Below are 25462 nucleotides of genomic sequence, written 5' to 3'. Positions count from 1 at the left end.
ACTCAGAAATCCGCCTGCCTCCGCCTCCCAAGTGCTGGGATTAAAGGCGTGCGCCACCACCGCCCGGCATATACGGAAGTTTTAATATTTCGTTTATTTAGAGGGGATGTGTGCGGAGGTCAGAGGACAGTTTTGGAAATTGTTTCTTTGCTTCCACCCTATGGGTCCTGAATATCGAATTTCCATACCTGTGTATGGATTGGTTTTTTATTTAATTTTAATTTTATTTTATTTTATTTTTTGGTTTTTTGAGACAAGGTTTCTCTGTGTAGCCCTGGCTGTCCTGGAACTCACTCTATAGACCATGCTGGACTCAAACTCGGGTTTTGTATTTTTTGAGACAGTGTTTCTTTATGTGACCCTGGCTGACCTGGAACTCCCTATGTAGACCAAGCTGGCCTCAAATTCACAAAGATCCTCCTGCCTCCGTCTCCTGAGTACTGTGATTTAAAGCCATGGGTAAGTCATGCCTGACTTACATATGGTTTTGAAATCCTATGTGTCCATCCCTCTGCCTTCCTGATAACTAATTTTTTTTTTTTTTTTTGTCACATTTCATGGAGAGGGAAAACACAGGTCCACAGGTCTACTTATCCCAGATAGGGAGCCCAGGACAGACCACAGCACGGATACCACCAAAGTCCAACTTGATGAGCCAATTATTTTTATTGGGGTTATGTACAGAAATAATAGATAAGGGATTACTTATGGGACAGCTGTGTCACCAAAGCGCAAAGCAGGGGTGACAGTTCACAAACTGTGGAACACTCCACACAGCCAGCAGGCAACACAGCTGGTTGGAGAGTGTCTTTCACAAGTGTGTCAGCTGGTGTGAGGCTCTTGTAAGCGGCTCAGCTGGTTTTGTCAGGGAGCTGGTGACCTCTCAGAGTCTTTGCAGCTTAGCTTTATTTGATGGGAGAGGGGCTCTCAGCTTTTGTGGTTTACTCTGGCAGGGAGAGGCCTAGAGAATCTGGTCAGCTTCAAGGAGTTCTTGAAGCTAATTCCTGGCTGTTCACCTCCCTGCTTAAGGACCTCCTCTGTAGCATGCAGTATTTTCATCTTTTTTGTTTGTTTGTTTGGTTGGTTGGTTTTTGTTGTTGTTGTTGTTTTCCAAGACAGGGTTTCTCTATGTAGCCTTGGCTGTCCTGGAACTCACTCTATAGACCAGGCTGGTCTCAAACTCAGAAATCTGCCTGCCTCTGCCTCCCAAGTAGCATTTCGATCTTGGAGGTGACTGTTAACACACCCAGCCACACGTGGGATTTTGTGGCTGTTGCTGTATGAGTGTGACTTCGTAAGCCAGTGGGTGTGCAAAGAGGCTGCTGTCCATTTGGGGCAGAGCTTCTTGGAAAGTGTGTGCAGGTAAGAGGCTCTCGTGTCTGTGAATGCGGGTACACCCATGTGCCATGGTAGGGTGGCATTTCAGTTACCAGGTCAAGCACGGTTTAACTCCAACCTCTTCCACCTGCAGACCAGTCTGCGTCAGAACCCCTACTGTTGTCTAGTCTTGGGCACCCATGGCCATGAGTGAAACCCCGCCCCTTGGCCCTGAAAGAAGCAGGGGACACTAAGAGTGGTCTATCCGGATGCTCCGCCTCTTGGGAACCTGAGCTAAAGCTGCGTTGGAGAGAGGCATCCTTGGCTGCTCCGGATTAGGAAAGGAGAGTGTGTGTGCTCTCTCTCCACCTGGCTCCTGATTTTCTATCAGCACTGGAGGATCTGCTGCAGCCCACACGCTGTGAGCCTGACTTCGGAGCTAGGGAGTGAGGCCTGCAGAAGAGTTCCACAGAGGTGGGTATGGCCCCAGGTGGGCCCCAGCTCCTAGCCCTACCACACACACTTGGTTCACACTCAGTAGAGGTGTATCCAGAATCTCAGAGTAAGACAAGCACGGTCATCCCCACCAGCTTAGGTCGAGTGTGTTGTGTAAATCTCACAAGAAGCTTGGGCGGATACCCGGAGGTTATCCTAACTCAACTCAAGGCAGGGGTAATTCTCAAACCAAGACCGCCTGCCCTCTGGGCTGACAAAGCCTCCCTACTGGAGGAGTCCATTGGCAGAAGTGGGGTGGAGGGGTGGGGAATATTCTTCTCTCTGGTTTTCATGCTTCCCCTTCCATTTCTAGACTTACTACATTCCTCCCACCCCCCACCATCTCACACCTCCATGTTATGCCCAACATTCTTTGTGAACTGGCCCATAACAGTTGGGGCAAACATGAACTATCCCTTCCTACTGTACCAGCACATTCTGGTTTTAGCAGTTTTTTCATCGTGAGAAAAGACAATCATTTCCAGCCACGCCTTCAGTGGAGGTTTCTTTGCACTTTGACCTTTCGCAGCCTTCACAACTCTGTCCACCACAGAGTCTACATCCATCTCCTGCCAATACGGCATTTTCTTCCAGAACACATGTGATCTGGTGTTTTGGAAACTAGCCCTGGGACCCAGTTCCCCTGCGGCCACAGCAGCAGAGAATTCACCTGTGAGCCTGGATTCCACTGTGTCAGAGAACTATCATCATATCAACTCTCTGTGTTCTCTGTGGCCTCTGGGTGCTTAGTGCAGACACCCAAGCACGGAGGCTACAGCCAGAAGAGCTGGCCTCGCTAACACTGTGATGATGATGTTGGCCATTTAAAATGAGAGATCTCTTGTGCACTTCTTTTTATAGTGGGGTGTTCCAGGCCTTTGCCCTGGCCTGAGAAGTAGTTGTGTATGAACATCCAGACATTCTTTCAGGGCAAGAGAAGGGAAGTCTTCCTCAGCGTATCTCTTCCTTTTTCTCCTCCAGGCTGTGTGGTACAGAAATTCATGAGCCGGTACCAGGCAGCCCTGCTGGGTCTAGGCCTGCTGCTCGTGTTCCTACTGTATGTGGGGTTGCCTGGCCCACCCGAGCAGACGTCGAAACTCTGGAGAGGCCCTAATGTCACAGTCCTGACTGGTCTTACCAGAGGCAACTCTCAAATCTTTTACCGAGAGGTGCTGCCGATCCATCAGGCACACAGGTGAATGGTTACTCAAGGGTTTAAGGGGGGACCTCAGTCCAACTCCTGGGGCTCAGAGCCTGGGAGGGCAGTGAAAGACACCTGGGAAGAAGGGATGCTGGCTGCCCAGGTCCCATACCACATGTTTCTCCATGTGTTTGCAGGGCGGAAGTCGTATTTCTCCATGGAAAAGCATTTAGCTCCCACACATGGGAACAGCTGGGCACGCTGCAGCTACTGTCAAAGAGGGGCTACCGGGCTGTGGCCATCGACCTTCCAGGTGCGTACCCCCACATTCGAGTTTAGAGAGGGCAGACTGCCATGGGAACGAAGGAAGTCACCAGAAGGGAGAATTGGAGGGGTGGCAAAACAAGGGTGTGTGGGTCCCTATGTCTGGACAAACCAGTTGCAGGTCACAAGAAAGCACCACAATAAAAGCCTGTTTTTATTTTCTGCCTTGAAAACTACACTGTGAGTTGTCTATTGCACATCACAGAGAAAACAGAAAAGTGATTCATTTCATGAGCAGCCATCAGAGAGGATTTCCCTGTGCCTTTCGTGACTGTAGTTTCTGTGGCCTTTTTTTTCCATCAGGGGCAGATAACTTGTTTGAATCAGTCCTCTCTTTCTACCGTATGTTAGAGGGATCAGACTCAGGTTGTCAAGCTTGGTAGCAGGCCCCGTCACCCATTCACTAAGCAACCTCACCAGCTCGATTCTTAAATTTACACATGGACTATGCTTTATGCCTCTCTCTGGGTTTGTTGTTTCTGGTACTGTGGCTTGGACCCAGGGCCTCAAGAATGCTAGGCGGGCACTCAACTGCTAAGCTACCCTCATAGCCTCCTGCTGTCATTCTTTTCATTACAAATGGAAAGTATAAGGGATGGGGGTGGCCCAGGGACTAGGGAGGGGGCTCAGCAGTTGAGCATGAGCTTTCCTCCAGAGGATTTGAGTTTGTCTTCTAATACCCATGCCAGTCGGCTCCCAACAGTCTGTAATTCCAGCTCCAGGGGATCCAGTGCCCTCTTCTGGGTTCTGAGAGGACTTGAATTTGTGCAGACCTACTCGAAGGGATACATACGTAAATTAAAAATAAAATCAATATTTTTTTAAAAGTGAAATCCTCAGAAACCAATGCCACTTCTCTTTTTCCTCTCTAAACAGCTGAGAGCGACAGCTCCACTTTCAAGTATTTCCATGCATAGAGATAACAGACAGATGGGCCTGGTGGTACAGACCTGTAACCCCAGCCAGTCAGGAGGCTGAAGCAACAGATTCCCAGATTTAAGGCCTGCCTAGACTACAGAGTGAGTTCAAGGATAGTCTGGCAATTTAGTAGAGACCCTGCCTCAAAATAAAAAGTTAAAAAGGCCTAAGAATATAATTCAGTGGTAGAGTCCTTGCCTAGCATGTGCAAGGTCCTAGGCTCAACCTACTTATACAGAGGAAGAGAGACAGACAGACAGACAGAGACAAAGACAGAGAGACACAAAGAACAGATACAGAAAAGCAACATGCAGGTTCTATATAGGGGTTGGGAGCAAGCTTAATGAATATATTTACACCTAATTTCCTTGGCTACACCAAGACTTGTAGGCCAAGCCAGGTCCTCCAGACCTCCTTCTCTGTTAATGCTGCAGTGTGACCCGTGGGAGGCATGGGCAGGCTTTGTATGCACATTCCTCAGTGAGTAGATCGAACATTGTCATTGTCACCTGAAATGCTCAAACATGTATCCGAAACCTCTCTGGACATTTTCCATTAACTGTAGGAGAGTTGGGCGTGGTGGCACATGCCTTTAATCCCAGCACTCAGGAGGCAGAGGCAGGAGTCTCTGAGTTTGAGGCCAGTCTGGTCTATAAAGTGAGTTCCAGAACAACCAGAGATACACAGAGAAACCTTGCTGGTGGCAGGAGGGGTGCGGGGAGGGGCGGGGAGGAGGTGGGGAATCCAGCAACAAAAAACATAGAGCAATAATTTCTCTAGCAGTCAAGGACACTTAGTGCGTCAGATATAGGTGGTCTTCGATACTTTGTGGATTCTTCTTTTTCCCACCGCTTATCCCCCTGATTGTACCCCCTCTCACTAGATAAGAGGCAAAGAAGGATAGAGGGGGAGAGAGAGATCTGTGAATCCAACTTCTTTCATTTTTCTTCTTTGAGCACAACTACTAACAAACCTTAACCAACTCCCCTGAATAATCACCAACCACCAACCCTATCAATCGGGGCTCTAGCATTTATATACCCTCTGAAAATTTCAAATATCACACAGTCACAAAAACTATCTGCAGCTGGCAAAACCACACCTCTGATAGAGCATGAGGCAAATCATAAGTCAGTTGCTATGGTCAGTCCAGAGCAGCCCCTCATCCCCATACCTGAAATTAAAACAAAAACATAATTCTTATAATATTTCTGCCGGGCTTGATGGTGCACGCCTTTAATCCCAGCACTTGGGAGGGCAGAGGCAGGTGGATTTCTGAGTTCGAGGCCAGCCTGGTCTACAGAGTGAGTTCCAGGACAGCCAGGGCTACACAGAGAAACCCTGTCTCGAAAAACCAAAAAAAAAAGTCTGTGTTTTTTAAAGAAACCACAATTCCAAAATGGTCACTACAGGCAGTAAATGCACTTTTGATAAACACTGTCTTTCCTTTCAGAAAAGCTACATAGTAGATTTACCATTCTGTCAGTCTCACAGTTCTCCATTTCTCATCTCATCCAATTCTGAGTGTTATCAGCTTAAAAGCTTACATGAGAGGTGTTCTCCTCTCAGAACATGGGTTCCAGGGATCAGACTCTAGTCATCCAGATATATGCAGCCGTTGCTTTTTACTGTTGTATTATAAAAACTTGCTTCTGAGAATAGCTGGGGTAGAATGTGCTGTATCCTCCTCTCTTTTTCCTACTGCGATGGGCAGGAAGTCCTGAGCACTTCGTAGCTCCTCTGAGGTAGTGCCTGCTGCTGTTCCCAGGTTTTGGGAACTCAGCCCCTTCAGAGGAGGTGAACACAGAGGCAGGCCGAGTGGAGTTGCTGGAAAGAGTGCTCCGGGACCTACGGGTGCAGAATACTGTGTTGGTGAGCCCCTCACTGAGTGGCAGCTATGCCCTGCCCTTCTTGATGCAAAGCCACCACCAGCTACATGGATTCGTGCCCATTGCACCCACCTCCACCCAGAATTATGCACAGGAACAATTCAAGGTTGTGAAGGTATTCAGACAATGATCTGCAAAGCCCTTTGTCCCTGGATTGTATGCGCGTGCCTGTGTGTGTGTGTGTGTGTGTGTGTGTGTGTGTGTTGTGTATGATTTGGGGGGTGGGTGTCTTAGAGGGTTGGTCCCTGTAGTTCCGTGGAAGAAGTAGAGTGTGGGGCAAGGTTCCATAAAGGAATAGCTTGTGGGTCGGGTCCTCACCAAGCCCGGGGATCAACAGGTTCTGGCCTTGCCCTGCAGACCCCAACTCTTATCCTGTATGGGGAACTGGACCACACCTTGGCTCGAGAGTCACTTCAACAGCTCCGCCATTTGCCCAACCACTCCGTGGTGAAGCTGCACCATGCAGGTCACGCCTGCTACCTGCACGAGCCAGCAGCTTTCCACCTCGCCCTTCTCGCCTTCCTCGACCACTTGCCTTGAATGGACTCACTTCCCAGGACCTACCCTCTGTCCTCTTCCAGGGTGTCAGTCCCTGGCTGGGATCGGGGGACAGAAGATCAAGCCTAGCCAGGACTTTTGTATTTCATTTCACAGGCACAATAAAGAAAAGCCTTTTTGTCTTGCCTGGAGAGTGACGCCGTGTTTCCTGACTATGTGGGGAACAAGGAGTGGGAGGCAAGACTGCAGCTGTACAGGGAGGCTAGAGGCGGTGTTCCTGGGAGTCTAGGTGAAAGTGTAGTACTTCCTCATAATCTGTGCTCCCTTCTCTGTGCCTCAGTTTCCTCCTCTGTAAAATGGCATGGCAACAGTATCTAACCGGGGAAGTGATTGTGGAGTTGAATGTGGCTTACAGGACTGAGGGAGCTGGAAGGTGAGTTACTGGGGCTTCAGTCCCACTGGGATCTGTGGGGAATACAGGTCACTTCCCAATTTTGCTGAGTGAAGGCAAGAGAGAGTACATGGAGATGGAGTGTGGTTTAAGAATTAAACTGTTGGGCTGGTGAGATGGCTCAGTGGGTGAGAACACTGACTGCTCTTCCGAAGGTCGTGAGTTCAAATCCCAACCACTTGCAGTGAGATCTGATGCCCTCTTCTGGTATGGCTGAAGACAGCTACAGTGTACTTATTTATAATAATATATAAATCTTTAAAAAAAAGAAAAACAAAAGAAAAAAATAATTAACCTGCCGTTGAACCACCAAACCTACTTGCTTCCTTATTGAGGGTGCACAGCTAGAGACTTTAACCCCAAGGGTTAAACCCCTCCCCACCTGCTCTCTTGGTGCCAGGGTTGAAATCCCTGCCCCTTGCCCCTTCCGGAGCTGGCTCAGCCTCTGGAACAGAGGGCAGACCTTTCTGGGAGTACAAAGGACAGCTAGGTAGGTGCACAGGTGGGCAGCTACAGTTACAAACCGCTTGCTGGTGGCCAGAGAAACAGTTGTGCTTCTGTTTCTCTCTCAGCTAGAGGTAAAAAGAGCTTAGAGTTTGCTGTAGGGTCAGCGAAGGTGCCCTTTCCCCATCTCCCATACTGAGAGGTGTCACGATTGTACATGACTCCCTGCACCTACACCATCTCAGAAATAATGTCACACATACGGTTCTACCCACCGTTACACAGATTTGGCCACACAGAAACTCGTGGACACACACACGTTCTCCCATCCGGTTACTTATATTTCATTTATAGTTATGGCACCTTGCCCAGACGCCCACTCCGCCTGGCCAGGGTTAGAACCCCATGGGCTCACCAGCGTCCTGGAACTCGCGGAGTGGGGAGGGCAGGCACTAAAACAAAACCTCACTACAGGACGAGTGTGGCAATCTGGAGGTGGGGTGGGGGCTCCCTGAGGAGTGGAGGCAAGAAAGGGCAGGGAGGACAGACAGGACAGGGTGCATTCTGCAGGCAGACACCTAGAGAACAGATGAGTATCCAAAGCCTCAGCTGCGACTTTTAGCGCCAGGCCCCGCCCTCTTTTCTCGCCCAATCCGGAGGCTGCAAGGGGAGGAGGGTCCCCCTGGGGGAGGGACCATCCTGTGCTTGCGGTCCAGGCTCCAAGGCGGGGTGTCGGGAGGGCGGAGCTGGCCTCAGTGAGGACGACCCTGGGGGTGGATTCAGGATCTAAGCTTCCAGTTACCCAGCGCAGGCCCCACGCAGAGCCTGGCAGGGACAACGGCGCTGGCTCTGCTACGGGAACTGAGACAACGCTTACAGTCTTCGGTCTCCGCCCCTCCACTCTGCCCAGGCCACGTGGTGGGTGGCCCCGGGCGGTTTTGAGCTTGCGACCTCGGTGGACCCTGAGTTCCGGCCACAGTCTCAAGAAGGCCCTGAGAGAGGAGAGCACAGGACTGAGACCTAGAGAGAACAAGGTTGGAGGACCTTAGGGAGGGGTTGAGGAATATGGGGCTCCGTGGCTCTGTGGCATAAAAGCCCGGCCTTCAGGAGAAATATTTAGAGGAGGGTATAGGGAGTCAATGTCTCATTCAAACCAAGTTCTCCTATTATGCTGGCTCTGTGCCTCAGCTTTCTCTTATGTCAAGTGGGCGCTCGGAGGATCAAACTTACTTCCAGGCACTCTTTTGAGGATTAAATGAGGAAATGTTTAGAAAGCAGCCAGCACACAGCCTGGCACAGAATTGGGGAAGTCGAACCAGGGTATCCTTCTCTCCGTAGGAACAACATTGGAAAGGCCAGAGTTCAGGTGCAGACCACGGGGCTCCAACTTCTGGGGGTGAGAGTAGTAATTAACTATTCACTTTACTCAAGCCAGCACGCAGCACCATGACCACCAAGGGTTCCGAGTCGGAGCACCCCTCCGTGACGCTCTTCCGCCAGTACCTGCGCATCTGCACTGTGCAACCCAATCCAGACTATGGTGAGAATGCAGGGTCTTAGGGCCTGTGATGGGGCTTCAAGGGCTGGGAATACGCTAATGCTGTACCTGGCCTTCAACACTGGCCACCCAGTGGACTCCACTCTGCTCTTTCTCCTGCCTCCCTTCCTGTAGCCATCCCCTAGGTCAGCTGACCAAGGCAAAGGGTCCCACTGTGCACCCACCCTTTCCCTATGCAGTGCAGTTTCTGATCGTTAGGCCTGCCAGCTAGTTTAAGGGAGGTGTGGCTTCACCTCACTCCACAAGTGGTGTGGAGAGACTGGGGCAAGCACCCCTAACACTACCAAAGTTATACAAAGGCCACAGCCCTTAGGGAATCTGGCTTAGTGGCTAAGATCATGTGCATGGGTCCAAGTCCTGTTGTAAGATTTACAAGCTGAGAGACCTTAGGTGGGTCTCTTTGTCTCTGAGCTCTCTATCATTAAGAAAGATAATACCTGACCTTCACAGAGGGTCACTGATGGGCCAAGATATCGTGTTCCTTGGGAACACAGATGCAGAAGTTTTGAGAGATTTGAAATTGTGTTGGGAAAACAGCTATACATCTCTGGGCTGCCTGGCCCGGTGGGTACCAGCAAAAGCAATGCCAAGGCTCTCTGTGTTTCCAGGAGGGGCCATCACCTTCCTTGAAGAGAGGGCCGGCCAGCTGGGTCTGAGCTGTCAGAAAATAGAGGTGAGCCTGGGGCCTTGAGCAAGGTGTGGCCGTGGGTTGGGGACACCTTGTCACCTGGTGCTGACTGCTTCCTGTCCTGTCTCTGCAGGTGGTGCCTGGCTATGTGATCACTGTGCTGACCTGGCCCGGCACCAACCCGTCACTCCCTTCTATCTTGCTAAACTCCCACACAGATGTGGTACCGGTCTTCAAGGTGTGTATGAAGGGATGTGTGCAGGCCTGGAGGACAGACACAGTGTAGACAGCAGGATTTCCCAGAGACCCATGGTGCTGATCTGATCTCACCACTCACTCTTGTTTTGTTTTGTTTTTGGTTTGTTTGTTTGTTTGTTTGTTTGTTTTCTGAGACAGGGTCTCACTATGTAGCTCTGGCTAACCAGGAACTCACTGTGTAGACCAGGATAGCCTCAAACTCAAAGATCCACCTGCTTCTCCCTCCCTAGTGCTGAGATTAAAGGTGTGCACCATTATGCCCAGCTTATCCACCACTAACTCTTAAAATTCATGTGGCATGGCTCCATGCAAGCAGCCTTTGTCCAGGAAGGGTGACAGCAAGAGATAAATGGGGGATGGAAATCAGGTAGCTGGGGTCTCTAGCCTTCTGTGTCTCTCATCATTTCAGTTCTATAGTGGGCCTCTCTTCCCACCTCTGCCCCTAGGAACATTGGCATCATGACCCCTTTGAAGCCTTCAAGGATTCCGAGGGCTACATCTATGCTAGGGGTGCCCAGGACATGAAGAGTGTTAGCATCCAGTGAGTATCCTCCATTCCCAGGGCCCTGCTGGCCTTCTGGATTCAGCAAGAGCACAGAGATGTGTTGAAAAACCCTAAGCTAAGCCAGGGTCATCTTGACTTTCTATCTAAAGCAGAAATGGCTGCCATGACTATTTATGGATGGGAAAACCAGCCCAGAAAAGGGCAGGGAGTTTCCTGGAGTCCCTGAAATACACGGCAGGGAAGTGTCTAGCGCGTAAGACTACCCCATGCACACCCTGAACATGCAGCCTCTGCTCCCTTAGGTACCTGGAGGCTGTGAGGAGGCTGAAGAGCGAGGGCCACCGCTTCCCTAGAACCATCCACATGACCTTTGTGCCTGGTAGGAGTGGCTTGGGGAGGGGGCATCTTTGAGAAGGGGAAGGAAGGTGTGTCAGGAGGCATCTCACATCTCATCCCTGACAACTTTTACAGACGAGGAGGTCGGAGGTCACAAGGGGATGGAGTTGTTTGTGAAGAGGCCCGAGTTCCAGGCGCTTCGGGCAGGCTTTGCTCTGGACGAGGGTGAGCAGGTTGGCCAGCCTCTCCCAGGTGCAGGGAGGCTGCAAGGGGAAGCTGAATTACTCCACCCCATACCTACTTTCTCCCTCAGGCCTGGCCAACCCCACGGATGCCTTCACCGTCTTTTATAGTGAGCGGAGTCCTTGGTGTGAGTATGGGTTTGGGGGAGAGGGGTGCCATTTTTGCTGCCTCCTTTCCTGTAGCCGTCCCCCAGGTCAGCTGACCAAAGCCACCAGTCCCACTGTGCGCCACCCTTTCTCATGCTGTGCAGCTTCGGAGTGCTTCGCCTTACCCCTCAGTGGCCTTTCCTAGCCAGGTACAAACTGGGCCAGAAGGAGCCCGGCTTTGCACAGCACAGGGTCTTTCGGAAGTTGACGCCTGAGCATCCAGACTTCGGCCTTCCTGGGTTCTGAGGGCAAGCTTTTGCCTTTTGCCAGGATCCTGCTCTAGGCCATGGGCTCAGAGCTCAGAATGTGTCTCCAGCTCTCTCATGCCGATAACTCTCTTCCTCCCAGGGGTACGGGTTACCAGCACTGGGAAGCCAGGCCACGGCTCACGTTTCATTGAAGATACAGCAGCAGAGAAGTTGGTGTGTGGCCCGTGGGGAGCCTGGGCATTCGGGAGGCTCTGTCCCAGGGCCGCTCTTATACCTCACCTCGTACTCTCCTAGCATAAGATTATAAACTCCATCTTGACATTCCGAGAGAAGGAAAGGCAGAGGTAAAGGCAGCCTAGGAAGGGGGTGGGCTGAGGGGGCGGCTCTGGAAAGCTGTGCAAGACTGTGTTACCTTCTTTTATCTGCAATGTCTGCTCTCTGCCTCCCCTCCTCCCCTTACCCCTCCTCCCCCCCACCCCCCCACCCCCCCCCGTATGGATGCAGGCTGCAGGCGAACCCTCACCTGAAGGAAGGAGCCGTGACTTCGGTGAATCTGACCAAGCTCGAAGGTGGTGTGGCCTATAATGTGGTACCTGCTACTATGAGTGCCAGCTTTGACTTCCGAGTAGCACCAGATGTAGACATGAAGGTGCCACCTCCACCCAGGTTTGGGGGAGAGAGCCTGGGTTCCCCATCCTGTCTTAGAGGCTCAGCTCATACCCCTTCCTTCAGGCCTTCGAGAAGCAGCTGCAGAGCTGGTGCCAGGAAGCGGGAGAGGGGGTCACCTTTGAGTTTGCTCAGGTATTGACTTGGGACCTATGGTGAGGGAGCGTCAGGGCCACAGGAGCGTGGGCTTACTAAGTCTAGGCTTATGTAGAAGCTCTGCATATATCTGGCTGATTCCTTAGCTATAAAAGATGTTTTATTTACCCAGTGAGCAGTAGAGACCATTCTGAACGGTAAGGGATAAAATGGGGGTCTTGCAGCACGTTTGCTGCAGCGTGGAGCTGGAAGACACGTTAACATCCTTTGATAGGACATTTGGAGTGTGGCTCAGTTGGTTCATTACCTGCCTAGCATGCATGAAGCCCTTGGTTCAATCCCCAGCACCTCCTAAAGTAGGAATGTAGCATATGCCTATGTGCAGTCAGAGGTGGGGGTAAGAGATCTAGGCCAGCTGAGACTCTATCTTAGAAAGCAATACAAAGGCAAGATGTGATGGCTCATGCTTTTAATTCCAGCACTTGAGAGGCAGAGGTGGGCAGATCTCTTGGGAGTTCGAAGCCAGCCTGGGCTACATACTAAGTTTCAGGACATCCAGGGCTATGTAGAGAAACCATGTTTTGAAAGAAAGAAAAATTACTGTGATATGATTATGTAATTGTGCACGCATGTGGTCCAGGAAAGTAGGACCTTGTATTCAGAAAATATGTATTCTGCTGGTCTGAGGCTCAGGGTTCCTGCGTAGCCAGCATTTGGGCTGGGATCAGGATAAAGTGAAGTAGATGGGAATGAGCAGGGACCCAGACCTAGAACATTGGAAGGACTGGAAGAGGACCTGGGGCTGTCCTGGCCACCGGGAAGCCTGGTAGGTGAGTGTGTGTGGCCTGTGCCAAGCACAGCACATCGTGTGAGAGCCAAAGCTCCACGTTCTGGTCCTTGTCATCCCTCCCCTTCTCCAGAAGTTTACAGAGCCTCGAATGACACCCACTGACGATACAGATCCCTGGTGGGCAGCTTTCAGCGGGGCCTGCAAGGCAATGTGAGCACTGACCAGCCCTCTCCCGGCCGCCCATATCTCAGAACCTCTCCTCCCTGTTGTCTCCCTGCTTTTCCAGTCCTGTGCCCCTCTAGTGTCTCCTCTGCCTTCCTCCCCATTTACCAAGCCCTTCCCCTTCAGGAACCTCACTCTGGAGCCAGAGATCTTTCCTGCTGCCACTGACAGCCGCTATATCCGTGCGGTGAGCTACTCACTCTCAGGGCAGGACCAGGCAGCTGGGGAATCTGAAGGCCGCCTTTCTCCTAACAGCGTTCTATCAATCCTTGCAGGTGGGGATCCCAGCTCTGGGCTTCTCGCCCATGAACCGCACACCTGTGCTGCTACATGACCATAATGAACGACTGCATGAGGATGTATTTCTACGTGGGGTTGACATATATACACACCTACTCTCTGCACTTGCTAGTGTGCCCGCCCTGCCTGGTGAAAGCTGAGCCCCAGACATTCCAACTCTTTACTTTTCAGTCTTACCACTGCCAAGGGTCTGTTTCCCCTGCCCAATAATAAAGCCAGTGTTGGATGGGATGTTCTTTATACAATGATGGACAATGATGGAGTAGAGATTTGTTTCTCTGGGGACTTAGCTCCGTTTCACAGATGGGAAAATTGAGCCTGATTTTGGGACCTTTCTTACTCTCCTAAACCGCTTTGTGCCTTTTGGCACATCATTCAGTAGTACCACGCCATATTTGTGCCCAGCTGGAGGCCCTAGTTCCTGTGTCATGAACCCAGCATACTTCTGACCTGCAGAGTCAAAATACTGTTCCCATCATTTATTGAAGGTCTGGAGAAGTGGTGCATTGATTTTCTAAAAATAGGCCAGGCTATCCCCAACAGTGTTAACAGTTCCCGGGGCTCCAGGGAACTGGAGCTAAATTCCATAAGCACAGGACAAGGAAGACAAAGCTTTATATATACACCTTAGTTATAGAGGAAGCATCCAAGCCCTGGCCTGTAACCACTGTACGTTTTTAGTAACGACCCCTGCTCATAGTAAGGGCCAGTGCTTTGAACTGCTTACACATTGAACCTGGCACTAAGATCCTAACATATTGCACTAGAGCTGGGGTTTCCCCAGGGCAGAGCTCCCTAAAGGGACTATTTTTCTTACAGCTGCAAGGCTGACTCCCTAGCCAGTTTTCATACATGGGTGGCAGGAATGGTGTGTTAGTGGTCTGACACAAGCCACTCTATCATGGGTTAAACCCGTGGCATTGTAGTATCCCTTTGAGCCACCAAAGGGTGCAATGTTGGATAAGGCTAGTCCTGAAGGCTACTTGTACTCAGGAAAGCATCCATTCTGTTCTACAGAATGCCCCAGGAACACTGGTTGCTCTAAAGGCTAAGACTTTACCAGAACCTGGGCATGGTGGTTCACAGCTGCAGCCTTCGCACCCTGGAAGGTTACACATCTGTCAAGGCCAGGGCTGCCTAGTGGGTTCAGCAGATAAAGACCTTGCTGCTAAACTTTTATTGAGTCCTGATCCCAGCTGTCCTTCCTGCACTCCAACAGGAGTACCATGGCACCTATACATCTCTCTCACACAAAGAAATATAGAGAAAAGGTTCAATGCCAGCCTGGGCCAACGCAGGCCAATGAGATTGGCAGTGACTTAGTATGTAAATAACTTGCCAAACTAGTTTGATTTCCCAGGACAGCCCACTGAAGTTGTCCTGACCTCCACCCAGAACACTAGAAGATTTTAAAGTTCTGTATACCTGTGTGCACCCCACCTAGAGGCATGGCATGCTACCAGGACAAGGTGGTGTCATCCTGCCTTCCCAGATCCAGTACAACCTAGTGGCCCCTAGCCAGGTGCAGTCCTGTCAGACCAGAGCATAGCTGGAGAGCAGGGCAACAGGCTAAGGCCTCAGCTCCCTGAGGTGCCAACCATTCTGAGCTCCTCTCCTGTAGTCCAGGCTCCTACACCTCGGAGCTCCAACCTTTCATCCCTAAAAGGACTCAAAGCTGACTCGTAACTGCAACTCCTTTCATCCAAGGCTGACCTCTTGTCCCACACCAGAGGGCAGCAAATTCACCCTCATCCAATGACAACAGACACAAGCTAACAGATCTTGCCTTGAGTTTATTTGTAAAAACAGCATAGGACACTGGTCATCTGCAAACTGTATAAGTAGGTGTGTCACAGCAGTCCATCTATCTTCACACTGGCAGGAGCCTTTTCTATGGGGCCTTCACAGGGGCCTGGGCACCTTTGGGAGCCTGGGCTGGAGCTGCAGCCTGGGCCTTAGCTGGAGCTTTGGCCCCTGCCTTTGTTTGAACCTTGGGCTTTGGTTGGCAGAGCCTTTGACCCTTAGCCATGTAGCTTCGAATCTTCTTCCCAAGCTTGGGGTGAGCAATGAACGCCAGACGGCTGAGTTTGCGGCTGGGACCCTTTGGCATCTTGGGCTTGACGACCTGAGGCTTCACCAGGGCCTTGATAGCCTCTGCGCGTGCACTCACTGCCTTTGCGTTGTTGGCCTGCATCTTCTTCAGGCCTTTCTTGTTGTGCTTCTTGGCAAAGCGCATATTCCTCAGGAACTTGGGGTCAACCTGGAAAACAGAGAAGATATGTAAGTTAACCTTAATCACAAAAAGGTTGGAGGGTGTGAACTTCCAGAAATCCAGCTGTTTCCTGAGACTCCCCTAGGGCCACCCTCCCTAGCTCAGCTGAGAGGGTCAGATACCAAGCCTAGTCCATCAGAATCACATTAGAGATCGAGGCTGCAGTCAGCAAACAGACCTAGTGCAGGCTCAGTTATCCCCAGTCTAATACTGGGTTCAATCAAATGTACAAAACTAGATGAGTTTAGAAGCAAACCTGCCAGGCAGTGGTGGCACACGCCTTTAATCCCAGCCCTTGGGAGGCAGAGGCAGGCAGATTTCTGAGTTCGAGGCCAGCCTGGTCTACAGAGTGAGTTCCAGGACAGCCAAGGCTAAACAGAGAAACCCTGTCTCAAAAAAAATACAAAAAATAAAATAAAATAAGAGAAGCAGTTCTGTTCTCAGAAGCAGGGTAGAAAGCTTTTCTGTGAATCTGGCAGGGGGGGAGGAAGTATGGGGAGTTAAGAGTCACCAGAGGAGCTGGGCAACTCGGTGATGGAGGAGACGTGACTTACAACAGGCCCTAGACTGTGGTCCTGGAGCCAAGGGATGACCCACTGTATTCACTCACCCCCTTTAAAGACTCGTATCTTTGTGACCGGGGTTTCTTGATGCCATTTCTGTGCCATTTGCGGGCTGTAAGGGAACATGAAACATTTTATCAGAAAATGAGGTATCTTCTAATCAGACCACCTAGCATTACAGTTGGCATAGTCCTTTTGAGAACACACTAAGGACCGAGTGCAAAACATTGTAGGTTTCTTAAGCCGGTTCCTAGCTCCCACATTTGTAATCTCAAAAGTAGCCAAACACAATCGGCTTCCGGCTTGCCTGAAGGGAGACCTGTCCTCCCTTCAGCTCTGATCTAGCAACCCTACACCAATCCTTGGTGGAGTACAGGCAACAGCTGGAACCCAAGGAACTTACACTGATTGTGTGTGGTGTGGTTCTTGGACTTGGCCATGTCTGTACCTGCAGAAAAGACATGAGATCAGTTCTAGGGTTCCCTAGACTGGGACACCTCTGCTCCTTTGAGCTAGTGAAACATGCAGAAACCAGAAAGAGGCTGCTGCAGACGTTTCCGATTTACGACACCCACCAGCCTGGCCATACTCACAAAACGCGACCCCACCTCTCAAACGCGAGCAAGGAGGTCTGTCCTGAAACTAAGTTTCCCGGCCCCCGGGGGCTGCTTTCCCCTCCATCCATTCCTTGAGGACGAACGGGCACCACCTCCGCGAGGCAATCTCTACGCCCCATAGCCAAGCAGCTGTCCGCCCTGTCCTCCCTGCGACCCGTGTCGCATGCCCCGCCACCCGCCGCCGCCCTGTAGTCACGGATGGCATCGGATACCGTAAGGCCGACACTCACGGTAAGCCGCGGCTCCCGCAGCGCCTGGGACCGGAAGAGAAAGAGAAAGGCTCGCGGTGCTACACCGGAAATAGAGCCGACGCCGCCGGAAGGTCCAACGGAAAAGCTTCCCTCACTGCTGGGGAGAAAAAAGGTTCCTAGGCCGGAAAGGGCTGAAGCCTAAACAGGGGCGGGGTTAGAATCTGGCCCCGCCCTCTTTAGCGACACAGATTTCTTTCTTTGATTAACCCCCCCTCCCTTTTTTTTTTTTTTGACTCTGTCTCTCTTGCTCTGTAGCCTAGACTAGTTTATAACTCTTCATCCTCCTGCCGCAGCCTTCTGCTACTGAGGTTAAGAGCGTGGTGCTGGCATGGACCATGACAGCGGCCAGCCCTGTGTCTGTCGTCTTTCTTCTCTATCCAGAGCCTTCTTTGCTCTTGGGCTCGACTTCTAAAGACCCCGAAAGTAGCGGGAGCCTTTGAGGGATGAATGTTGAGAGAAGAATCGCCGGGCAGTGGTGGGCCTTTAATCCCAGCACTTGGGAGTCAAAAGCAGGCGGATTTCTGAGTTCCAGGCCAGCCTGGTCTACAAAAAAAAAAAAAGGAGAGAAGAGTCTGTGTTCTTAAAAACCTCACCTGGCTCCTTTGCGGAATGAGGGCAGAGGAGAGATGAGCTGAGCTGTGAGATTTGTGCAGACGGCCACACAAGGGTGCTGGCTGCCTGAAGACGGTGGAGCATGAACTTAGGAAAAAGAACAGAGTGGACTTGGGGTGCCGAAGAGGAGAGAGAGAAAAGTGGCAACGATAGTCCAAGTCTGATTCAAAAGCCTGAGTGGATGATGTGCTAATTACACAGAGTACCAGCTTTGTGGTTTCTTTTACTTGGGATCGATGCGAGATGAAGCTGGTGAGGTGAAGCAGGCCTGGAATCGCAGCTACTTAGAGGCTGGGGAATTTTAAGTCTGAGATATGCCTGAGTAACTCAAGTAGACCTTGTCTCAAAAAAAAAAATATATATATATATATTACCAGGATATATATATATATATATATATATATATATATATATTACCATATATATATTACCAGGATATCCCAGCACTCTGCAGGCAGGCAGACCTCTGATTTCAATCTATGGAGTGAGTTCCAGGACAGCCAAGGTTATGTAGAAAGACCCTCTATCTCCAGAAAGGCGCAGTAGCTCACACCATCCACCCAGTGTGTAGGGCCTACGTTTTAGGCAGAAGCAGGAGAATCAGGGATTCAAGGACATCTTAAGCTACATAGCTGGGCACAGGCTGGGCAGCAAGATACCCTGTCTCTTTTTTGTTTTTTCTGGTTTTTTGAGACAGGGTTTCTCTGTGTAGCCCTGGCTGTCCTGGAACTCACTCTGTAGACCACGCTGGCCTTGAACTCAGAAATCCACCTGTCTCTGCCTCCCAAGGGCTGGGATTAAAGGCGTGCACCACCACTGCCCTGAGTGGGGGCGATACCCCCCCTTAACTGCAAAAACAGCATGCTGGGCAGACAGCTCAGCCGGTAAGAATGATTGTAGCTCAAGCATGAATCCAAACCCCGGACCCAATTGCGGAAGGACAGATTCCTGACAGTTATCCTCTGCCTTAAACACCCACATACAGGCTCACAAAAATAGTGACTTTAAGAATTTAAAAGCCAGGAGTGGTGGCGCACACCTTTAATCCCAGCACTTGGGAGGCAGAGGCAGGTGGATTTCTGAGTTCGAGGCCAGCCTGGTTTACAGAGTGAATTCCCGGCCAGGGCTACACAGAGAAACCCTGTCTCAAAAAACCAAAATAAATAAATAAATAAATAAATAAATAAATAAATAATTTAAGTACTATAAGGACTGGGTAGATTATAGTGGTAATTCACTGTGTGGTAGCATGGTACATGTTTGTCTAATATACAGAAGGCCCTAAATTCAATCTCTGTAACAGAGAGCGAAACAGGCAGAGAGAAGGAGAGATCTAGATCGGGTAAATGGTGCTTCCCAGCAATTCAGTTGCCCTCTGCGCCTTTGCCTAACATTTCACACCCCATATAGCAGTGAGGCCAGGGGTCCCCTTTTATATCTATTTAAAATTTTTGTTTATGTATATGAGTGTTTTGCCTGCATGTATGTCCATACCATGTGCATGCGTGGCTCCCAGAGAGGCCAAAAGAAGATACTGGATCCTCTGTGACTGGAGTTACAGATGGTTGTAGCTGCATGTGGGTGCTGGGGATTGAACATAGGTCCTCTGGAAGAGCACTGAGTTCTGTTAGCTACCAACCTGTCTCTCGTCTCTCCAACAACCAATCTAATTTTTTTTTTTTTTTTTTTTGAGACAGGCTTTCTTTGTGTAGCCCTGGCTGTCCTGGAACTCATTCTGTAGACCAGGCTGGTTTTGAACTCAGAAATCTACTTGCCTCTGCCTCCCACGTTCTGGGATTAAAGACATGTGCCACTACTGTCCGGGTTCAATCTAACTTTTAAAGTGTGTGTGTGTGTGTGTGTGTGTGTGTGTGTGTGTGTGTACCATGGCATGCATATGGATGTCAGAGGATAACTCAGGTCTTCAGGCGTGGTGACCATCTCATGGCCTCATACATTTTATACTTTTTGTTTTATTTTGTTTTTTGTTTTTTGAGACAGGGTTTCTCTGTGTAGCCCTGGCCTGGAACTCACTTTGTAGACCAGGCTGGCCTCAAACTCAGAAATCTGCCTGCCTCTGCCTCCCAAGTGCTGGGATTAAAGGCATGTGCCACCAGTGCCTGGCTGATTTATTTATTTTATGTATGTGAGTACACTGTTGCTGTCTTCAGATACACTAGAAGAGGGCATCAGATCCCATTACAGATGGTTGTGAGCCACCATGTAGTTGCTGGGAATTGAATTCAGGATCTCTGAAGTCAGTGCTCTTAACCACTGAGCCATTTCTCCAGCCCAAGAACAATTTTTAAAAATAGACAGCAGTACAGGCGGGCAGTGGTGGCACACGCCTTTAATCCTAGCACTTGGGAGGCAGAGGCAGGCAAATCTCTGAGTTTGAGGCCAGCCTGGTCTACAGAGTGAGTTCCAGGACAGCTAGGGCTATACAGAGAAACTCTGTCTCAAAAAAAAAAAAAAAAAAAAAAAAAAAGAGCTCTGGGGCTGGTGAGATGGCTCAGCGGGTAAGAGTACTGACTGCTCTTCCAAAGGCTCTGAGTTCAAATCCCAGCAAACACATAGTGGCTTACAAACACCCGTAATGAGATCTGACACCCTCTTCTGGTGCATCTGAAGACAGCTATAGTGTACTTATTTATAATAATAAATAAATCTTTAAAAAAATTGACAGTAGTAGAATGAACAGTATGGGAAAGCCACAGTCTGATGGAGAGGCAAATTCAAAGACAGTTGTTGTCTCTGCAGTTGTGCCGGGCAGTGACAGGAAGAGACCTAGGTGAAAGGTCAGCTACCAGCCTAAGAAGGCAGAGAATGAAGAGCTTTCTCTGAGTATAACTCAACGAGACCTGTCCGAGGGATCCATGACCTGGAGCTACCAGCCAGCCACATCTTTTCTTTCTTTCTTTCTTTTTTTCTTTCTTCCTTTCTTCAATTTTCTTTATGCAGGTGTGGAGCTACACACCTTTAATCCCAACACCTGGTGCTCAGGGAGGTCAGAAGATGGCACTGGATCCCCTGGAACTGGAGTTAAAGATAGTCATGAGCCGTCCTGCAGGTGATGGAAACCAAACATAGGTCTTCTGGAAGAGCAGCCAGTACTCTTTTAACCATTGATCTGCCTGTCCAGCCCGACCACAGTTTTCAAGAAATGATGTGTGTTAAGGCCAGCCATGGCCCAAGAAGAGTTTTCTTTTTTTTTTTTTTGGTTTTTTTCGAGACAGGGTTTCTCTGTGTAGCCCTGGCTATCCTGGAACTCACTCTGTAGACCAGGCTGGCCTCGAACTCAGAAATCCGCCTGTCTCTGCCTCCCAAGTGCTGGGATTAAAGGCTTGCGCCACCACTGCCCAGCCCAAAGAATAGTTTTCTTTCTAGCAACAGTTTATTCTTTCATCCTCTACTCCTGAGTATCTTCTTCATAAGGGATATGTTCCTGGGAACCCTTTTGTCATTCAGTAAGTTACATCTTGTTACAATGTGTCCACATCTTTGTCATGTAAACCCTCTGTAACAGGTCTGGTGGGCTGGCTCAGCACCCACATTACAACCATCCGTAATTCCAGTTCTGATGGAAACCTATGACCTTGTTTGACTCCTGCAGGTACCAGACATGCACATGGCAATTCTGGAGTGCATGGTATAGGTTAGTGGTAGAGCACTGGCCTAGAACATGCAGGGCCCCAAGTTCTATCTCCAGCTTTACAATATATGAATACATCGGTAAACTGTTCTCAGAAGAGGTGAGTAAGCAATACCAAATATGGAAGGAGCTTCAGGCACAAAGACAGCAAACGAAGAACCTACCCTTCCCCCAGAGCCTTTCCATTCTACTGTGTCTTCTGAGGTTTTCTTTTTTCTTTGTTTCTTTGTGTTTGTTTTTGAGACAGGGTCTCTCTATGTAGCCCCAGCTGGCTTTGAACTCAATATTTAGACTAGACTGGCCTCAAACTCACAGAGACCTCTGCCTCTGCCTCCCAAGGGCTAGGATTTTAAGGAGTATCCCATCACGCCCGGCACTACCTTTGGTTTTAGCCTTGACCCCAGCCTGAGTCAAGTCTTGACCATGACAAGACCCTCTTTGCCTTTCTCTGCGCTGTATAGTCTTCAAGCTGAACTCAGCAGCGCAGGGATCTGTTCGTCTCATCTTGGACATAAGACAGAAAGGGATTAAAGCAAGACAAGTCCGAGACAAACTTGGACTGATGGCACTCCTGCTTGTGCCATCTCTCTAAACCACCCCGCCTTCCCAGAGCCACAGGTCAACCTAAGTGAGGCTTAGAGGAGCCAGCTCAGCAAAGTGACATGTCAGCAGTAGGGGTCACAGTACTGGGCGTATGTGGGGACCTAACATATGCGTGAAGGATTAAATGCACACATTTCACAAACGCAAGGTCGTCCTTGACTGTATGAGGGATTCCAGGCCACCTTGGGGTAGCAGAGACCCTGACCCCACCTACCTCCATTGTTTCCAAGCCACTGTCTGCTCCCAGAGGAACTGAGTGCCCTAATACAAGAGATATGCAAACAGTCATGGAGACTGGAGGCAAACAAAATAACCAGGCATGGAGGATTAAAAAATACAACTCCTTTTTTTCCTTTTCTTTCTTTTTTTGGTTTTTCTTTTTTCTTTTTTTTCAAGATTTATTTATTTATTTATTTATTAGCATACATAAGTACACTATAGCTGTCTTCAGACACCCCAGAAGAGGGCGTCAGATCTCATTACAGATGGTTGTGAGCCACCATGTAGTAGCTAGGATTTGAACTCAGGATCTAGAGCAGTCAGTGCTCTTAGCCGCTGAGTCATCTCTCCAGCCCCCCAAATACAACTCTTAAACTTACTTCGTGCCAAGAGCCTGGGTTTTTCAAAGTCCCTGGGGAAAAGATGTGCTGTGTGAGACATTGTCCTGGGCTCAGGTTCTGACAGTTCCAGTAGATGTGAGGGGTGCAGCCCAGTCCATTGCTATGTCCTATCAGACCACCTTTAGCTCCAGGTTGCCAATTGTCCCGCTAGACACCTGCCTGGGGACTAACATATTCCATGTGGGGAATGTGGGATTGTCCACAAGGGGGCAGTATGGGACCATAAATGAAGTTCGGCTGCAGCAGGCATGCAGGCCAACTAAGAGTAGCTCTGCTCTCTCCCTTGGGAAGATCCTGCAGCCACCCGCCCGGCCACCTCTCATTTCTCTCTGGCTGACAGATCTGCAGATACAGCCCCTGGGCTTTAGGTTGGTTCAGGTCACCCTGGACTAAAGACTTCTAAGGTGGTAGTGAGACATCTTTCCCTGGAGAAGGTCAACCCCTGGGCACCACTGGGCCCAGCTTCTCTGGGCCACTTCCAGGTTTCCCAAAGCTGAGGCTTCTGGTGGTTAAAGGGACAGACTTCAACACTTAAGTTTAAATTCTGACTTCCACGGGCTAGAAGAGCATTTCCCCTCACTGAACCTCAGTTGGCAGCGCCCAACACTCAATGAGCAGGAAGTCTCCCAGCACCCAGGCTGGAGGCTGAGGTTCAGCTCTAGATGTAGCACAGCGGCTGGGGTCAACAGAGATGTCCTGGTCACCCACATCACAGCTGGGGAAACAGGATCCTTCTGGAGACCCCACAGTCCCAAGGAGAGCTACTATGGTCTAGGTACACACTAGGTTCAGAAGGAACCTAACAAGGTTTGTTTTCCATGAGGCCATGCAAGAATACCAATGACATCCAGGTGACATAAAAGTCCCTGGCTTCTCTGGCCAACAATTTACTTGGAATGTCTGGAGTCTGGGGTAGGGGTGGCTTTTCTATTCAGACCCTCTTTGCAACCTTCAGCGGGCGCATAAAGGAGGTATGTGTTATGTGTGTCCCTGGGAGGGGGACAGGTTCCTACCAACTCAGGTCAGGGTCATGTTGTTGCTCTGGGAAGACAGGCTGGCAGGTGAGAACCAAGCTCAGTTAGACACTGAGCAGACAGGAGTGCGGGAGGGAAGAGGTGACTAGGTGAGCCCAGCAAGGCAGGGCAGATCCCTGAAGTGGCTCCCCTCTCCCACCTCCAGACACAAAAGGAGGGTAAGGCGACTCTTTTTTTTAACAAAGAGCATCAGAACAGGAAGAATGTAGCTGCGAGCTGAGAGGGGACACCCCTCTCCTTTCCCTCCCCAGCAGCCTCCACTGGCCCCAGCAATGCTGTTGTCTTGGCAACCACAACCCCCTTCCAGTTCCCCTTTCTCCTGTAACCCTTTCTTGCCTGGATTCCCCTCTCATCTTCCCCCTCCTAACCCCACCCCCAGTCCAGGCTAAAGAAGGGCCTGGGGTGGGGGAGGGAGGACTCTGCTCACCAAGCAGCCCTGGGGTTAAAGCTCTGACTGCCTCCCAGGACCTCCCCTCCCTGGGGATCATCTGGAAGGCTCTTGGAAGGGGAGGGAGGGCAGGATGATGCGACCTTTCAAAGAATTCCTCTGAATGGATGACGGGACTATGGAGGCCCAAAGACTTCAAGCTTCAACTCTCTGAGCTCCCGCCCTCTTCCAGTAGCCTGAGGCTGTGACCTGGGAGTCTCCCTTGCCAAATTTAGGAAACCAATCCCTGAAACAAGGGCTTGAAGATCAACAGCTCAGCGGTTAAGATCACTGGCTGCACTTCCAAAGGTCCTGAGTTCAATTCCCAGCAACTTCATGGTGGCTTACAACCATCTGTAAAGGGATCCTGTGCCCTCTTCTGGTGTGTCTGAAGAAAGCAATACTGTACTCATATACATAAATAAATATATCTAAAAAAAAAGATCAGCCGGGCGGTGGTGGCACACGCCTTTAATCCCAGCACTTGGGAGGCAGAGGCAGGCGGATTTCTGAGTTCGAGGCCAGCCTGGTCTACACAGTGAGTTCCAGGACAGCCAGGGCTACTCAGAGAAACCCTGTCTTGAAAAACAAACAAACAAACAAACAAACAAACAAAAAAAGATCAACAGGCTTATAGGTGGGGAAACTGAGGCAGGGAAGGAGGTAGTTCAGTGGCAAGAGGGAATTACGTGGCAAAGTTAGGCAGGGAAGGAAGGGTGGAGGCATGCCAAGCAAAGAAGGCCACAGAAGAATAATACAGTAGGGAAAGCAGTGTCTGGCAGATCCTCCTAGAGGCGTCCCAGAAAGCTTGCCCTGCCCCCATCAGCTCCCGGACTCTGAGAGGTGCCTACCTCCCACCATCCACCCAAGGCAGCATGGGCTGAAAGGAGAATGAAGCCTGCCTCTGGTCCTAGAGGCTCCTTGATTCTACAGGAGGGGCATCTGCAGGGATGCTCCTGAACGCCTCACGTGTCCCCTAAAAAGGGGGATGTGGCAGTGGGCATACTTATTTTCTAGCTGGATAGCACTGGGTAAGACACTCAACCAACTGTCCAGGAACCAACCAACTGCTAAACCTTCCCATTTACCTCTCCAGTCCCCTCCACCCAGGCTGGAGAAATTCTTGTGCCACCCTAAATACAAAAGGACCTTCGGGCTCCACCTGGCAGATTAGCAGCTGTCTTTGTAAGGCTCAAGTCCCAAACTCACGTCTGATTGGTAAAGAGCACTGCCCCCACCAAGAGGCTGGAGGCTGCGGAACACAGAAAGGGCAGAAACGGAGCAGGAGAGATGGAGAAGAGGCCTGGGAACCCTCTTGTGAAAAGGCAAACCTGTGGAGTCAGGCAGAGAAAAAGAAGGGCATAGCAGGGTAGACGG

At 50.2% G+C, this 25462-nt stretch overlaps 3 protein-coding genes across 4 annotated transcripts in view; 2 read left to right on the top strand and 1 right to left on the bottom strand.

Moving 5' to 3' along the window:
* Abhd14a (abhydrolase domain containing 14A) overlaps nucleotides 1-6768 on the top strand; it is a 7560-nt gene extending 792 nt beyond the window's left edge. Inside the window, exons 2-6 of the mRNA XM_031343925.1 lie at nucleotides 1472-1791; nucleotides 2794-3007; nucleotides 3151-3266; nucleotides 5964-6199; nucleotides 6442-6768. Of these exons, the coding sequence (XP_031199785.1) occupies nucleotides 2814-3007; nucleotides 3151-3266; nucleotides 5964-6199; nucleotides 6442-6624 (729 nt within the window). The 5' untranslated portion in view covers nucleotides 1472-1791; nucleotides 2794-2813 and the 3' untranslated portion in view covers nucleotides 6625-6768. The remainder of the gene's footprint in view (nucleotides 1-1471; nucleotides 1792-2793; nucleotides 3008-3150; nucleotides 3267-5963; nucleotides 6200-6441) is intronic.
* A 1414-nt stretch (nucleotides 6769-8182) lies between these two features.
* On the top strand, nucleotides 8183-13679 carry Acy1 (aminoacylase 1). 2 transcript variants are annotated; one of them, XM_031343924.1, is made up of 15 exons: nucleotides 8183-8511; nucleotides 8913-9017; nucleotides 9644-9708; nucleotides 9797-9901; nucleotides 10368-10462; nucleotides 10729-10805; nucleotides 10898-10987; nucleotides 11076-11132; nucleotides 11500-11573; nucleotides 11655-11704; nucleotides 11865-12009; nucleotides 12093-12161; nucleotides 13043-13122; nucleotides 13261-13321; nucleotides 13410-13679. In XM_031343924.1, the coding sequence occupies exons 2-15, from the start codon at nucleotides 8924-8926 to the stop codon at nucleotides 13572-13574; spliced, it is 1227 nt and encodes a 408-aa protein (XP_031199784.1). In that variant the 5' UTR covers nucleotides 8183-8511; nucleotides 8913-8923; the 3' UTR covers nucleotides 13575-13679. The 2 variants fall into 2 exon arrangements, with proteins under 2 accessions (XP_031199784.1, XP_031199783.1); XM_031343923.1 differs by having other exon boundaries at nucleotides 8909-9017.
* A 1527-nt stretch (nucleotides 13680-15206) lies between these two features.
* Rpl29 (ribosomal protein L29) lies at nucleotides 15207-17234 on the bottom strand. Its single transcript, XM_031343929.1, has 4 exons — nucleotides 17117-17234; nucleotides 16673-16717; nucleotides 16317-16381; nucleotides 15207-15694 (listed from the first exon to the last, which is right to left on the bottom strand). Exons 2-4 carry the CDS (start codon nucleotides 16707-16709, stop codon nucleotides 15326-15328), a joined length of 471 nt encoding a protein of 156 aa, XP_031199789.1. The 5' UTR covers nucleotides 16710-16717; nucleotides 17117-17234; the 3' UTR covers nucleotides 15207-15325.
* Nucleotides 17235-25462: the final 8228 nt, after the last annotated feature.

Source organism: Mastomys coucha, unplaced genomic scaffold (assembly GCF_008632895.1).
Source record: "Mastomys coucha isolate ucsf_1 unplaced genomic scaffold, UCSF_Mcou_1 pScaffold23, whole genome shotgun sequence".
NCBI classification, from domain to species: Eukaryota; Metazoa; Chordata; class Mammalia; order Rodentia; family Muridae; genus Mastomys; species Mastomys coucha.
This window is presented reverse-complemented; position numbering and strand designations above follow the sequence as displayed.